General features: G+C 36.5%; 1 protein-coding gene across 3 annotated transcripts in view; it reads left to right on the top strand.

The window, feature by feature from the left end:
- NALCN (sodium leak channel, non-selective) overlaps positions 1-16,885 on the top strand; it is a 228,482-nt gene that overhangs the window by 4,107 nt on the left and 207,490 nt on the right. For all 3 annotated transcript variants that reach the window (XM_077173516.1, XM_054627926.2, XM_077173517.1), the window contains 2 exons: positions 5,704-5,850; positions 8,143-8,325. In XM_077173516.1, the coding sequence (XP_077029631.1) occupies positions 5,743-5,850; positions 8,143-8,325 (291 nt within the window). In that variant the 5' untranslated portion in view covers positions 5,704-5,742. The remainder of the gene's footprint in view (positions 1-5,703; positions 5,851-8,142; positions 8,326-16,885) is intronic.

The raw sequence follows: 16,885 nt of genomic DNA on the forward strand, positions 1-16,885 counted from the left end.
TAATTAAAAAAATCTGGAAAAGCTAAGCAATTCTATTTAAAATTTAAAAAGTTCTGTTTGTGGCTGCATCACTTCACAGTGTATGTGTAGTTTCTTCAAAATTGTATATTGCAGATGTTAGAAGGGTTAAAGTAAAGAGAGCAACATTATGTGACAGTAGCAGTAGACTCTATATCTGACTCACAAGAGATCTGCCTTTGTGTGCAATGAGATATTTGATTCTGCTTGCTGGGTGTTATTTTGGTGACATCTGAGAGGAAGAATTTATATGTAAAAAATAAATATTGTAAGAGCATTGTCCTTAGCTGATAAGAAGGCAAAACACAGGACGTGTGTTGTGAGCGAAGAGCTGAAGTGTGAACACCTGCCTGTTTTCAGACTTGATGTTCTTACATTGGCAGCCTCAAGCAATTTTTAAACTTTTCTCAGTTTTGAACCTCAGTCCTTGTATTTTTGGTCTGGGATCCTGTTAGTAAGTACAAGATTACATCAGTCATTCTTTCCTACATGTATCCAAATGATTTGAAAATTTGAATGTAACTATTTTTAGAATATTTCCTTCAGTGTACCTTCTTTGTGAGGAAGCAGCTTTGTTTTTAGTAAATACTAAAATTTGGTCTGTTATTAGCAGTATATCATGCTTAAATAACAAAGAGATCTTTCAGAACATTTCATCAGATACAATAGTGATACCACACAGAGAAAAAATACTGAAATAAGCTCTTACTTGAAATTAGTTATGAGTTAATAGCATCTGTGGCAGCATGTGCCTTGTGATGGTATCTACTGGAATACTGTCTTTACCCTTCTGAAATAAATATATCTATACTGTTGTGGATGCAGCTTGCTCACTTCAGATTTTTGCTACATGAAAACAAATGCTGAAATGCCATTTAACTGTACCCATACCCACAATCAGGGATGGAAGAAGCTGTGGATGCAGGGAGCAGGCAATAGAGAAACAGTGTCAATTTGCAAAGAAGGAAAGGAGAAGGCTATTGATGAAAGAATGGGAACGTACATTTTTCCTATAACCATGTAATGCATACTGAAGTTAAGAGCAATCAATTTCTTTAAGGTAGCCTGTACTTTGAGGGTTTTTTAATGTATAGTATGGAAATGGGGTTTTGTCATCATGCTATGTGTATGGGTGTTCACATCATCTTCCTGTCACCTGCTTTAGTTCTCACATTTGTAATTATTGTCTTGAAGTGTGTGCCACTTTCTGTGTCCCTGCTCTGGGAGAAGTTGGAAGCAGAGTTGACATTTTCAAAGAGAAAATTGAAGAGAATGCTTGTAGGTGGCCTGCCTTGGGAGGACCTTCAGGCAGTGCTCACATGATCTTAGGTGACAAAGTCAATAGGCAGTGAGAAAAAAGTATGTTGAAAGCCAGGCATTCCAAGGATTTGTCTGATTTTTGAATTCTCTCTCCATAAGTTGTAGGAATATCTGCTTTGTTTTTCTGTTGATATTTCTGTGAAGTAATTTTTCAGCTGCCTTCTTTATCAGCCAGAGCCTTTATAAGCATGTTTTCCTGACTTTGTGATAGAGATCTTTTGAGCAGATTATGCTATATACAGTGAGCTTGCTTTATAAGCAAGACTCAGATTTCTCAGCTTTTGATATTGTGGAGGATCAGCTACTTTTTAAAATTTGTCTTTTGATTTTTTTAGGAACTGCATATTTCCAGCAGAAGGAGTGTCTTGCACTTAGTGGGAATATTGCAAACTGGGTTATATCTTCTTCTAACTCTTTTTTTTCCCCAAGTGCACAGTGGGTCTTATGTTCACCCCAACCACTGTCCTGGCATACTTTCATTTCAGCAGAAGCTGCAAATTTAGTGGGTGGGGGTGGTTTAGAAAGTGTAGAGGTTGCAGAACATGCCTGCAAGTTCAGTGATAGAAAGGAAGAGAACAAGGCTGTCTTAATGGATCTGAGAGGCTCAGAGAGTGAGTAATTTTCTGTTTAGTATTATTCCTTTTAATTTGCCTTTTCTTCTAAAAATAGAAGAAAAATTTAAAACACAGTACATTGCTCCCTGAAAGTTTGACACCCGCACTGTGAATTTTCATTGCTACTATGAAGAAGGTACTGCAAAGAAATGTGAAGTGGTTGTAGCCCCAAAACTCCATTATATTTTCCTGTCTTAAGAGCCTGTCTTCGCCCCGCACCCAGTATGTCTTAAAAACACTGCAGCTAGAAATACATCCTAGGGAATGTATTTAGCCTTTCACATTAATAACAGGTTGTGATCAAAGAAAGACCTAATGACGTATGTCGGAATCAATGCAGGAACTGCAGGGGTGGATTTGTATCAGGGTTAGGGAGGGCCACATCCTCCCCATTGGTACAGCTTGGTGCTCGCTGCGTGTCGCATGCTGGAAGGAGTTCATGCACAGCTCCCCTTCTCTTCATCCTTCAGCTGGTTCCTCCTTGAAGAGACAAGTGCAAAAGGGAATAGTAGTCCAAGGGTTAAAATTCTTTACATACATGGCAGAGTTCCAAAACTGCAGCACATGCAAAAGTGTGTGTTCCCTGGTAAACTAAAAGTAGTGAGAAGAGCAAAAACAGTTGCATAAAAGTTTGAAAGCAACTATGTTCTAGTTTGAATAATCTTGCTAAAGACCATTTACAAAATATTATTCATCTGTCATCTTCATTCTGAATTTTTGTGTGCATTTCTGGTCATTTCAAGTAGAGAAGTAAGCAAGCTGGTTCTGTTATTCCATAACATTTCCTCCCTTCCATTTGGTTTTATATACATGGAGATTTGTTTATTCAAAGCTGCCTCTTAAAAATAAGAATTCTAATCTCTTTAGTCACAACACTGATTAGCTGAGTTGGTCAGAGCATGGTGCTACTAATGCCAAAGCTGTGGGTTTGATATCCATATGTGCCAGTCACTTAAGAGTTGGACTTGATGATCCTTCTGGGTCCCTTCCAACTCAGAATATTCTGTAATTTCTGTCATTTTAGTACGTGAACTGAATCCATTATGGACATCTATTATGAACATCTAAAGTTCATGTTATTTTCTGTGCCTGGACCAATTAAAAATTACTTGAACAAACAAAGAGGCACTGGGTAAAAGGATAAGTGGGAATTTTATTAGAAGGGTACAGCTAATCTTCCTGCACATCAAATATATAAATAAGCAATACTGAGAAAAGCATAAAAACAACATAGTCTTTCTAATAGACTGCTTATAATTATTTGCTTTTTTTACCTAAATGGACATAGCTTGTTACTTAGACCATCATTTATTTTTTAAAAAAAATCTGCAATTGGCTAAACAAAAAATCAGTTTTTCCTATCCTGAACCTTTTCTCATAATTATTGATTGCACTTATCTTATTAATTCTCTGTTTACTGCTGCATCTTTTCTTAACAGCTTACTAGAGCACGGTAATAGCCATTACCAGAAATAGTAAACATAAAATTATTATTTTGTTATTTCACTGATTAGCTTTTGAGTAACAATTTCCAAGGAACATACTTGTAAGAAACATTTTAGGCTGTGTGGTTTCCCCCTAAGTTTTTGGGAAATGCAGCTCCCAAGGCATTGCAGTAACTTCTTATTACTATGCTAAATGTAGCCATTTGAAGGTTTCATGCCCTCAAAAAGCACACCAGCAGCTCTGAGACTTGAAGCATTTCTGGTTGTGCTTTGGTCTAAATAGAGAAAAAAGGTTAATCTATTACACTGGGAAATAAATAGGAGAAAATGGAAAAAAATGCTTAAGAGGAGGAAGTAGTGAATTCAGTAACAAAACAAAAGTAGAACATGAAGTTTGAGCATGAACGTGGAGAGAGCATGCAACCTCTGTGAATATTATTTCATTCTTCATTTGTTAGAGAAGGGTTATTAATATATAATATTAACTTTACAGTATTTGCATGTGTTTAGTGACAGTTTACCAGTTTTCCTTAAGCTGAGATTGCTGTGAATGACCATTTAAAATGAATATAGGTGTCAGAAATTGTCACTTATTTTGTGCCTTTAGATTATTTCTGTTTGTTTTTAAAAATCAGTTGTTGCATAATGTCAGCTCCTCCAGCTGAGAACATCAGTACAGGACCTCAGCCCTGTTACTGTGTGCTGAGTACAAAGACCAGTGGTTCAGATTTGGTTTTACAGAGACAGGAACCGACCTCTTGAATCTGAAAGAGAATACAGAGCAGGAGTAGACTTTGAGGGAATTGGAATTAGATTAAGGGTTTACATTTGCCATAACAGCTAGAAAGAAGAGACAGAAAAGGATGCAAGCATAATGTTTGGACATGAAGCAGGAGCCTATGAGATTGAAAAGGCCAGCTGAGACCAAGCACATGGGCACTTCTGCAGTCCTGAGCCCACTATTGCCTCCAGCTAAATCGAGCACAGTGTTCCCTGCATTCATGTTAGAGAATGTGTCATTGTGATACTTGTGGCTGTAATTACCAGGGCTTGTAGTGACAGGACGAGGGAGCGACAGAGTTAAACTGGAAAAGGGAAGATTCAGGGTAGACATAAGGAAAAAATTCTTTACCATGAAAGTGGTGAGATGTACAAACAAGCTGTTCAGAGAAGTTGTGGTAGCCCTATCATTGAAAAGTGGATAGGGCTTTCAGCAACCTGATCTAGTGACAGATATCCCTGCCCATGGCAGGGGAGTTGGGTTAGATTATCTTTAAAGGTTACTTTGAACTCAAACCATTCTATGATTCTATCTTAAACCAGTTTTGACAAACTTTTGGTTGTCACAGGGCATTGTCACCTGCAAACAGTTGGTCCAAAGTAAAGGTCCAGAACGACATCCCAAGATCTTGCTTTCTTCCTCCCCCTACTTTGCTGGGAAACAAAAAAAAAAAAAAGTCTCTCAGGGGTTCTATTCATGAACAATAGAATTGTATTTCAAGGGCAGAGAATTACTTCTCAGGAGACTGCATCTTCCTCATCTGCTTGGATTTGTTTAGACTCTGGGATCCATGAACTGTGTCTGTGGGAAAGTCAATACTAAGCTCTAACTCAACCTTACAGCTCTCATGGCATGTCCCTTAGTTGTGGCTCACATGGCTGAGCATACAGAAGGCTTAGTCAGTGCCATCCATGCAGGAATGGCCAGACACAGCCTGACCTTGTGGAAACAACATGTTTTCATCACAGACAGACAACTTTATGGCTGTCGGATAGATAATTGTTAACATCAAGAAAAGTATTAGAAAAATACTTTAGAAAATACTTATTAGAAAAGTAATGTTAATTGCAAAAAGGCTCTTCTGATTTCAGTAAATAACATTAACATCTATTGGCTGCTTAACACTGCCCGTTTGCCTTTGGCATGTTGGGATTTATCTTAGCCTAGTGTAATAAATGGAAATGTCACCATTTAATTAAATGGCTCCAGGTCAAATTCATCCAGTGTTTACTCTGTGTTGAAGTTCACAGCAATAGAATTCTTTGCATATTTTCAGAACAAATTCTCTGTCAGTGTTGCTAAATTTCTGGTAATAGTTTGTGTTGCATAGCTTTGTGTAATTTTTTGGTAAACTAACGAGTGTCATGTCAGTGATTTATATTTAATAAAATCAATATCCTATTAGTCAGTAAGTACAAAAGAAGTGTGCATGAAAACAAAATGCTTTGGGTTGTTTATAAAACAGTTTAAAATGCTTTGTAAAACTGCTGAAGTGAATTAATGTTTTCTGTCTTTTTTCACCAAGGAGGTTTCATGATTATAGATAAGAGAAGTTAACTTCAGGATGCTAAAAAGGAAACAGAGTTCAAGGGTGGAAGCCCAGCCAGTTACAGATTTTGGTCCTGATGAATCTTTGTCAGACAATGCAGATATTCTATGGATTAACAAACCAGTAGGTATCTCTTTCTGTAATTACTAATTTTAATTGAAGTGTAAGCTGAATTATTGAAATATGACTTCCACAAAAATTCAGAATTAGATATTAGTCAGAAAATAGTTTTGAACTATAGTTGAATTGTGTACCAGTTAAATTTTTGAAAAACATCAAAGACTAAACAAAATAGTTTCTTTTGGCTATTCCAAAATTATGGGATGATCAAGCAGTATTTTCCAACCAGTTCATCTGATTGATTCTTTTAAAACAGCCATCCTTTCAAGGTCTCTGGTTCCTAACATGTTCATTGAAATTACAAGTTCATAAAAAGTTAGCTTTTGAAAAGGATATTAAAAGGAGGATTTCGTTGCTCAAGTGGTAGCCATCAATAAGCACTTTGGATTTTCAAATCTCTCCTTTTAAAACATTTATGAACATTAAAGTGTTGTTATTTTGGTTGTTTATTTTGAAGTACAGCTCTCATTTTTCTCATCCTATTTAACCTAAAACCTGCCTTGAGAAAAAGAGAGGTGTAAAAGTGTCTGGCAACTTGAAACTGGGGAAAATTTCATTAGGAGTGGAGTTATTAATAGACTGTACAGTATTAAGAAAATGTCTTTACCATGTAAATATATTTGTTATGAATTAATTATTTATTCAGGAGTGAGCATGGATTCAGGATTCCAATATTGTGAATCATTTCTGGTTTTGCAGAGAAGACATTTTCACATTTCTCTTAGTGTATAATTTTTTACTTTTTTAAAGCAGGAAGTAAAATATTCTGAAATAATACCTGTTGTTATCATTGCATTCATTTAAGAAAACCATCATCTCATTTGTAGCAAGGATGCCAGATCTCCTCAGCTTTGCTGCTGAGTTTTAACACCTAAAACTATTTAGCATGAATTAATATATGGGTGTTGTCTTGTCAGTTATTTAAGTAGAGTGTTTGTATTGGCTGCTGTAATAAACTCAAAATGTCATTGCAGATAAATATATGATGGGTATTTACCTACATTTCTCATCACACAATGCACGAGGTTCTCATGGAATAATTTTTCTTTGTCATGCTGATGGACTACTTGTATATTGCTTAGTGTTTGTAATGCTGGCACTTTACTGTGTTAGAGAACAAGTTTTGTATACTTATGTTAATTGTTTCAGTTGAAACAAGGTTCAAAACAAAGTGGATGTTAAAGGGATGGTGGAGATCATTCATAAGGTGCATTTTGCTTTTAAATTATTAATCTGAGCTCAGAGTATGCAAATGAGAGAACTATTCAATTCATGTCAGATATCATTAGATTTAAGTGAGTGAACAGTGAGTATTAAATTGGGTAGCTGTCTTTTGGATATCAAAAGGTCTGAGGTACACTGTAAATGAGTCTAGAATTTTTCCCTAGATGAAAAATTTTGATAAATATACTTCAGGTTTTTTGTTTAAAGATTTTTTTCTTGCTGAAGTATCTTTTCCTTTTTGTTACAATAGGTAAGACCTTACTAACTATGATTCATTATACTTGTCTGACTTCAAGATGTTTCAGTCATATTTTGATTTAAAAGGAAAAAATCCAACCCTAAACCTCCATATTGATGCATTCTGCTTTTTAGTTACTTGTCCTTTTCTGACTGGCAATGAGGAGTGGAACTGAGTCCTAAATTAGTAATAGAAATGAACTGTTCTCCTATAGCAACAAACTTGATTGGAGCAAAAGTGAATCCTGAAAGAAATAGCTGTCGGTGATATAGTCTCTTTTATATTTATTCTTTTTATATTTATTATTTTCATAATAGAAGGTAGCTTTGAGTCCTGTGACTCTCATTTATTTTTTCTGAGTTGTGAACAGATTTAAAAATAATTTCTTCTTAAGTGTTGAACTAAAATTTTCCACCAATATTTTATTCAATCCATCCTCCAAACTTCAACTAATTCTACCTATTGTCTACCCATAAATTTGATGGGTTGTCAGTTGAAAAGAAATCGAATTACAAGTGCCACAAAGTAGAAATGATAGAATCCTTATTCTCAGTTTCTTGGCTCTTAATCCATGTTTTCTGACTTATGCAACCTCACTAACTAACTAATAAAAGTATATACATGTCTATATATGTATAAGTAATTTAGGAGTACTTATTTTTGGTTGAAGACCTTTTATATGTGGATCGTTATGTAAAATGACACAGACGTGGGTTTACAAAAGACTGCCAGGATAAGATATGGAAACTAAATATTTGAGGGTTTTTTGAACATCAAAGCAATCTTGTAATATCTCCTGTTTGGGTTTTGTTTGTTTTTATTTTTTTCTTCAGTGGGTGCACTCTTTACTACGAATTTGTGCCATCATCAGTGTTATTTCTGTGTGCATGAACACTCCAAAAACCTTCGAGCATTATCCGCCTCTCCAGTATGTGACATTTGCTCTTGATACTCTGTTGATGTTTCTTTACACTGCAGAGATGATAGCAAAAATGCATATCCGTGGGATAGTTAAGGTAAGCATTTAAACAGTATTCTCTGTGTGCTTCCAGTGATCTGAATGTATGCTGATAACATTTGGTATTTGTTTTTTAACTTGCCAGCTCTTCTTGCTATGATTGTTTTTAACTGCAGGCAACACCATGGCGTATAAACTGAAAAGACAGATGGATAAAGATGTAGCTTTACTGCATATTTAATCCCCCCAAAATGTAATGCAAGCATTCATAGTAAAGGTTTCCTATTAAGAAAACAGATAGTTTAATTTTATTAATAGAAAGAATTAAAGGAAAAATAAGCTACATACACATTAGCAAGAATTATTTTGTAAATGTCTGTTGGTCCATATATGACTTAGAATTTTGATTTTCGTTTCATGTGGATGGATGTGTTGTTGTATGTTTACTTTACCTAAATAAGAACAGGACTCTTACTGTGAGCTAGTTGATAAAGTGATCTTGGTTTGAATTTTTTTTACCTTGATATAGTCCATGTTGGTAAACAAAATACTTCTCTTGTCATATGACTGCTGCTGTTGCTGGGCTAATTTGTATAAGTGGATTGGAGGCTGCAAAATTGCAGAATATTTTAGAAATCATTATTTGGTACCATTATTTTATTGATTGTTTCTAGTCTTCTGCAAAAAGATACAAATTTGGCTTTCATGTACAAAATCCACTTGCATACCTTACTGACAATGCAATTATGGCACTACTGCACATAATAGATAATGTGTGTTATGTTATCCTTGCCTTTAATTCCTTAAATGTCTGGTGACTCCAGAGATATCTGTACTTAAGATCTTAATTTTTTCTGAGTTTGCAGATAGCAAACTCAGAAAAACTGAGCTATTGTGTCATCACACTTAATGAATATTAATAGTAAAAGTTTGTCAATATTAATATTTAGAAAGTTACTGAAATAAGATGATTCTGAGAAAGTCATCATGGGTTGTGTAAAGCCAGAGTAATCCTTTGTGAAGTGCTGTTTCTTGCTGCTGTCTGAGCTCTCTTAGAGATGATCTCAGTTTAGAGATGTCCATGAAGAAAGTGAAGATGTGGACACAGGATTATGCATAGGGAATTAGTGACCATCATGAACATTTGAACAGTGTGGGAATAAAAAGTTACTATTACAACCAGAACAGCCTTTGCAGAAAAAAGGAAATGTAGATATTAATGCAGAGAGAGGGGTGGCCAAAAGTGTGACTTTTGTACAAGGCTTGATTTCTGATCTTTTGAATATGTAAATACCAATTTCACTCACAGTGAACACCTAGGGTCTATGAAAGATATAAAGATATGCTGCTGCATAGCCTGTTGTCTTTACTGGGTTGTTTAAATTTGTGAGTTTGTGAGAATGAATATTAAGGATTGCTATTGTCCTTATGATGGACTTTAACTTGCCAGAAATTACCTGGGAGCTGTACATAGATGATACAACCTGGGCCAGAAAATTCTTAAAAAACCTGGATGACAATTTTATGGAACAGGTCCTAAGAGAGCTGACTCAAAAGGATGCTCTCCTTGATGTACTGCTTGTCAACAGAATCGATCTGATGAATGGAGATCGGCAGCTGTCTTGGCAAGAGTTTAAAATCTCTGTTGACAAAAGGAAAAATGACAGCAAAACCTCATCTCTGGACATGAGAAGAGCAGACTTTAGGCTGTTCAGGGAATTAGTAAGTGAGGTCCCTAGGGAAAATGTTTTTTGCAGGTGCTGGGGTCCATCTGTTCTGGACACTTTTTAAACATCATGTCCTCATGAAACAGGACCAGGCAATTCCCAAATGTCAGAAGTCAAGCAGACTTGGCTTAACAAAGTCTTCTCTTGGAAATAAAGCAAAAAAAAAGAAAGATGTATGACCAGCAAGGTCAGGTGACATGGAAAGATGTGAAGATACTGCTTGTCACTGTTGGGTGAAAATTAATGTGCCAAAGATCAGCTGGAGTTAAATCTGCCAGAACTGTGAGGGACAATAAAAAGAGTTTTTTCAAGTATATTAATAGCAATAGTAAGTGTAGGATAACATCAGCCTTTAACAGGATGAGAATGGTCACCTCACAAACAGGGACATGAAGAAGGCAGAGGTGTTTAACACATTCTTTGCCTCTGTGTTCAACATGGATGATGGACCAAGGGGATCTCAGCCTCTGAAGTGGAGACCATGACTATCAGAATGATCATCTCCCAGTTGTCCCTGAAAATATATATCTGTTGCTCCAGCTGGATCCCTACAAATCTATGAAGCCTGATGGGATATAGTAAAGAATCCTCAAAGAGCTGCTTATGTCACCAAAAAACCTCTCACGATGATTTTTGAGTGGTCTTGGGAATCTGGAGATGTCCCAGCTGACTGGAAGCTGGCAAATGTTGTCCTGATTTTCAACAAGGGCAAGAAGGAGCATCCCAGAAACTACTTGCCTTTCAGGCTTACTTGGGTGTCTGGTAAAGTTTTGGAGAAGATTATTCTGGGAGGTATTGAAAAACACCTGAAAGACAATGTCAGCACAGCTTCGTGAAAGGAAAGTCCTGCTTAGCAAATCTGATTTCCTTTTATGAGAATGTAACCCAGCTAGCTGATCAAGGGAAGCCATTGGATGTAATCTTTTTGGATTTCAGTAAATCCTATCTCTCACGGGATTCCTCTGGACAAAATGTCCAGCACACAACTGGACAAACAGATCATGTGATGGATGAGCATCTGGCTCATGAGTCAGGCACAAAGGGTTACAGTGAATGGGGTGACATCAGACAGGTGACCTATGACTAGTGGGGTTCCACAGGGCTCCTCAGCTCTATGGCCTTCAACATCTTCATTAATGACTTCGACACAAGATTGGAATAGATACTGAGCAAGTTCACAGATACTACAAAACTGGGAGGAGCTGTTGCCTCCCTTGAGGGCAGGGAGGGCCTGCAGAGAGGCAATGTAAGTATAGCCTCAACTAAATCGGGGGCTGGGCAATCACAACCCATATGAAATTCAGCAAGGGAAAGTGCTGGATTCTGCCCCTGGGATGGGCCAACCCTGGATGTACAGTACAGACTGGGAATGAGATGCTGGAAAGCAGTGCCATGGAAAGGGACCTGGGTGTCCTGGTCTACAGAAAGCTGAATGTGAGTCAGCAGTTTTGAGTGCTACATTATAAGAAAGATATTAAACTATCAGAGAGTGTCCAAAGGAGTGCAACAAAGATGATGAAGGGCCTTGAGGGACAGACTTATGAGAAGTGGCTGAGGGTACTTGGTCTGTTCAGCCTGGAGAAGAGGAGACAGAGGGGAGATCTCAGTGCAGTCTACAACTTCTTCATGAAAGGAAGAGAAGGGGCAGATACTGATGTCTTTTCTCTTTGGTAACCAGTGACAGACCTGAAGGAATGGCCTGAAGTTGTGTCAGGGGTGGCTTAGGTTGGATATTATCATCCAGAGGGTGTTTGGGCACTGGAACAGGCTCCCCAGGGAAGTGGTCACCAGCACCAACTTGACAGAGTTCAAGAGGAATGGACAGTATTCTCAAGGACATGGGCTGGGAATTGGACTCAGTGATCATTATTATTCCAACTCAGCTTATTCTGTGATAGACTAGACTAGACTAGAATAGTTTGAAGGGACCATTGGAAGGGAACTACAATCATAATCTAGTCCTACTGTCTGACCAATTCAGGGCTGACCAAAACTTGAAGTATTTTGCTAAGTACACTGTCCAAATGCCTCTTAAGCACAGGGTTTGGGCATCAACCATCTCTTTAGGAAGTCTGTTCCAGTGTTTCACCACCCTCTTTATGAAATGCTTCCTAATTACCAGTCTGAACCTTCCATGATACAGCTTTGAACCATTTCCATGCATCCTGTCACAAAGAAATCAGCGCCTCATTCTCCACTTTCTCCCTTCAGGAAGCTGTAGAGAGCAACAAGGTTTTTCCTCAGCTTCCTGTTCTCTGAACTAGACAGACTTGGAGTCCTTAGCTGCTCTGCACAGGAGGAACTTGTCTCTGATTGTTGTATATGAGCTTGTCTTTGAAGTATGTATGATGAGTCTGGGCACGCAGAATTGACAGCTGTCTGGAGTTGGTCCCATTGCCTCAATTCATGTTGTAAATGTATCAATAACAACACAGATAATTTCTTCTGTGCACTGACATTTTGCTCTTCATTTATTAGATAAAAGTACAGTAAAATAGATTAGATATAACCACTGTTATGCAAAGAGAGTTTAAATAGAAAATGGCTGCATTTATTGTTATTTTAACAATTGAGGATTTGCTTAAAACTTAATATCTTGTAGTATTCATCAGTAAATATAATTACTCTGAAATTAAGTGCCTTCTTTGGTGCCATTTGGGGAATTGTCTAAGAATAACTTAGAAGTAAGGGACTTCCAGAGGTCATCTGTCTGATCTCCTGCCCAAAGCAGGTCCAGTTAGATAACATTGCCCTTGGCTTGGGTTGTCCAGATGAATCTCAGACTCCTCCAGGGATGAAAATTCCACAAGCTCTTTAAACAGCCAATTCCAATACTTTACCAACCTTATGCAAAAAATATTTCTGGTAATGTTTAATCAAAATTTTCCATTTTTCTTTAAATGCTGTTCAAGGAATAATCCTTTTTAGTGAATTATTTGACTTATTCTTTGAATTATTGTTTCTAGGGAAAATACTAGTTTAATATTATAATTTTGCCAAGGGCATATTGATCCATGGACTGCCAAAGATAGTGGCAAATGAAGTAAATAAGGCACTGCTAAGAAACCTATTAGCATTTATTAAAGATGTTTGTATATGAAACCTCTTTATATAAGGCAATTTTTTACTGCAATGTTCTAATTTATAAGAATTCAAGTCTTTTAGTGAGTGTAGTATCAATTAATGCATTGCAATATGATTCTACTGAACTTTACAGTGAATCAGTATTTCCATAAATGCTTGAGGAATTGAAATGCTAAAAAAACCTTTGAACCATGATTATGCAAAATTATAGTCCAGCAAGAAACCTAATTTATGGAGAAGTTAGGCACCTTCCACTTAAGTTCCAATGAATAACAATGTAAATATAGCTGAGCTAGGAAGATTTTGAAAATGTCTAATTAACACCTTCTGAGGACAAATGAAAAGTACACTTCTATTGCTTTCCAGGGCATTTTAGAAAAGAAAAGTAGTTTCTGAAACTGGTAGCCTTTTGTCTGTAGAAAGTTTTCCTTTTCCATGTGTAAACTAAGTGACAAAAGAAACCAATGCCTCCCTCCAAAAGTTTTCTTATCCCAGAAGAAAAGTTAAAGTGAAATCTTGCAGTGGTATTGTGTCTTTTATTACTCATGTGTTCTTCTGGTTTATTGTTGCTGTGCTTGTAAAATCTGTCCAAACTTTGGGCTGCCCATGCAGCTACTGACACATGTCATAAACAAGTGAACTAATGCTATTAATACATCTGTCTTTACTTTGAAACTTGTATCTGAAAAATTAAATTCAGGCTGTAATTTCTTACTGGTTGAAATATCATTAAAAACAATGTTCTAGGACAGTCTGCCTAATGTTTGTCTCCATTGTTAAGTACAAGCAGTAAGAATTTGCTGTGGTTTGTTTGTGAAGTTTTATGTGAGACTGAGACAGAATTAGAGCAAGTCAGTTTGTTTCTTAGGACATATTCTTATGCTTGCATTCTAAACAATAATCTATATTGAATTTAAAAAAACATTATTGAAGAATGATGGCTTGGGATAGTAAATGTAGTAAAAATGTAATAGTTAAAGCTAGTTGCATATTTGCAAATGTGTAGTTAAAGCTTGCTGAATTAAATTTGACGTTGGTATTTTCATGATCTTTTCAGTTCAGAATTCCACTTCCTTCAATCGATCCTAGATTTGTTCTCATGTTCTTTAGTTCCCAGAATGTAAACAGGGTTCAGTGACTCTTTGGTTCTGATTCCTGTCATGTTTCATGCTCCTTGGCCAGAAAGAGCTTTGGAAGAATCAGCTGCATTAAGGAAGTATTGTCTGTCAAATGAAAGCAGATCAATCTCCTTCATTTTATCATCAATAAAATTTAAAGTGCTTTCCAAATTACATGCAGTTTATGTCTACTGCATAACTTAGTGATTGATTGACAGGCTTCTGAGAGTACCATGAAGGAACTACTCTTTGGGTCTGTCAAAATAGTTCATGAGTCAACCTGGAACTTAACTGACAAGTCTTACGGTCTCTCAGAATCAAAGTTCACATTGATGTGCCCACTCATATGTCATTTAAGAGCATGACTGTATGTGCTTGACATACAGTCTGTTTTCTGATTCAAGGAAATTTTCATAAATTATACCCCCCTTGAAAAAGGAGCTGGGGTGGAATTGAAGAAATGAAGGATAACTCTCAAGCCTAAAACAGATGTGTTGTTAGATGAGCATTGGACTTCTCAAAGAAATAGAGCATCCTAACCTGTGACAGAAGGTCTTTATTTTTTTTAATCAGTAGAATGAAAAACTTACCTTATGCTTTCTAGTAATGCATCTCCTGAAGGTCATCTCACATGGGTAAGGATACCTTACTTTAAAGGTATCTTTTACATTTATTAGAAGTATTTATTTTCAGCTTGTGTATGGGGACACAGAAATATTCCAGGTAAATTGCTTATATTAGACACAGTTGCACTGGTGGCATTATGTATAATAAAATAACCAAAGAGGAAAATGTGCCAACAACTTCCTTTTTGTGTAACAAAAAGGAACCAAGTAACAGTTATCTCAGATGATAATTCAGCCTTTAGGGAATGAAAGATGAGTGCATACAGTTTCGTTCCATAGACACTGTTAGGGTATATGAAATTTTCTTCATTATACTGCATCCCCCTTGCACCTTCTAATCACTGTCAGGATGGTATGAGTGAACCTACACTGAAATCATGTTGTGAAAAGAAGGCATGGTTTATCCTATCCTCCATTAAGAGAGTTACATGGTAAAAAAAAAAAAAAAAAAAGTGAGTGTTCTTTCTCCTGTCTGTTAAAAAAGCCTCTTTGACACTAAATGCTGAAAATGAGAATTTTTTATACAACACAAGCACTGCACTGAATTTAATAGAAATATCCTATTTTTTACTGTGCAGTTGTGACACATGTCAGCTAACAAATAGGATTGCAAAAAGTCTTAAGTAATGGTCCTTAACATTTTCCCCATTGTTAAATCAATTACATTTACAGCAAAACTTTTGTACTAACTGAAGTAGTTGTGAGTGGATTTGTCAGAGTCTCATTTCAGTAGCACTGTGTGCTCTTCACTAAGAACTTTGCAAGGGGCAGAAGTGAATGGTTACACCATTAGCTTTCTGCATTCTTGGTGAATTCAGACAGGAACTGGAGCTAAGCTGTTTCTGCTACCAAAACAGTCTCAAATAGATGGGAGCACTTTACCTTGCTTTTATCTAGTACTAAAACCAACAAAATACTTAGTTAACTGAAATCAGTGGCTTCCAGCATGTTGGGTTTTTCCAGGCAGCATTTGTCCTGTTCAGAGAGAACATTTTCCTCATCGTTTCTTCATTATTTTTCTCATAGGTGCTTTGGTTGCTGTGGTTGCTGTCTGTCTGCTCAAGAGGAGAGAATTGAGGATGGAGCTTGCAAAAAATAGATTTTTTGGCTTGAAATAGTAAAAGAAAAATAATATTCATCAGCACTAACTTGAGGGACTGCAGTGGTCTGAAATTAGTTGTTTGTGTCTAAAGTAGGCTCTTTCAGAGGATAATTTATCTGAGGTTTTTTCCCATTGATAGAAAGGGAAGCTTAAAGCACACAGGCTAACACTTCACCTGTAGGTATCTCCCAGCCAGCAATTTCTCTAACTCATATCAGTGGAAAGGTGGGGACTACAAAAAGTATACACACAATGTGATGCTAAATTTTTTTTTACATTTATGGCATTAACTCATTTATGCTTAAATTAATTTTTTCCATAATCATCCTAATTCATAACTTTGTCTTGAGTTATCAGTTACAGATATGATGTTTACTGCACTTGATGACAAGTTTCTGTTTTGTGTTCTTTTCAGTAGTTTTAATTAACATGCCATTTTTATCAAACAAGAATGGAGAAATTACAGAATTAGTTTAATCTTTCTGATAAGTGATTGAAATATTAATAGGATTATGGTGAAACACTGTCAAGGGTGTTTCACCAGCTTACCAGCTTTTGGTAACTTTGTCAAGGGTGTTTCTGTTGCATTACAGACTGAAAAGAGAAGATTGAAATTTTGAAATTAATTTTACTCCATGACTTTAGAAATGCCACATACCCATAGTTAATAAATGAGTTAAGGATCATGAAATTGCATTCTTTTCAAGGGTGGGATAGTAAAACAGAATATGTGGGTCTTGTCATCCAGCAATAATGTGGTCTGATGTGCTTATGATTTCTATGCTGAAAGCTCAGTCTCGGGATGTTCTCACAAACAAAATTGAGAACCTTGACCTTGAGGGTAGGGACATAACCAATGGAATCAGTGGCAAGGATAAGAAAATCTTGGGATGCTTTGACTAAACAGAGTGAAGGGGTAAAAATAGAATGAGAAAACTACTTACTTGTGGTAATAAAAAGC

This window comes from Agelaius phoeniceus, chromosome 2 (assembly GCF_051311805.1).
Source record: "Agelaius phoeniceus isolate bAgePho1 chromosome 2, bAgePho1.hap1, whole genome shotgun sequence".
In the NCBI taxonomy this organism is placed as follows: domain Eukaryota; kingdom Metazoa; phylum Chordata; class Aves; order Passeriformes; family Icteridae; genus Agelaius; species Agelaius phoeniceus.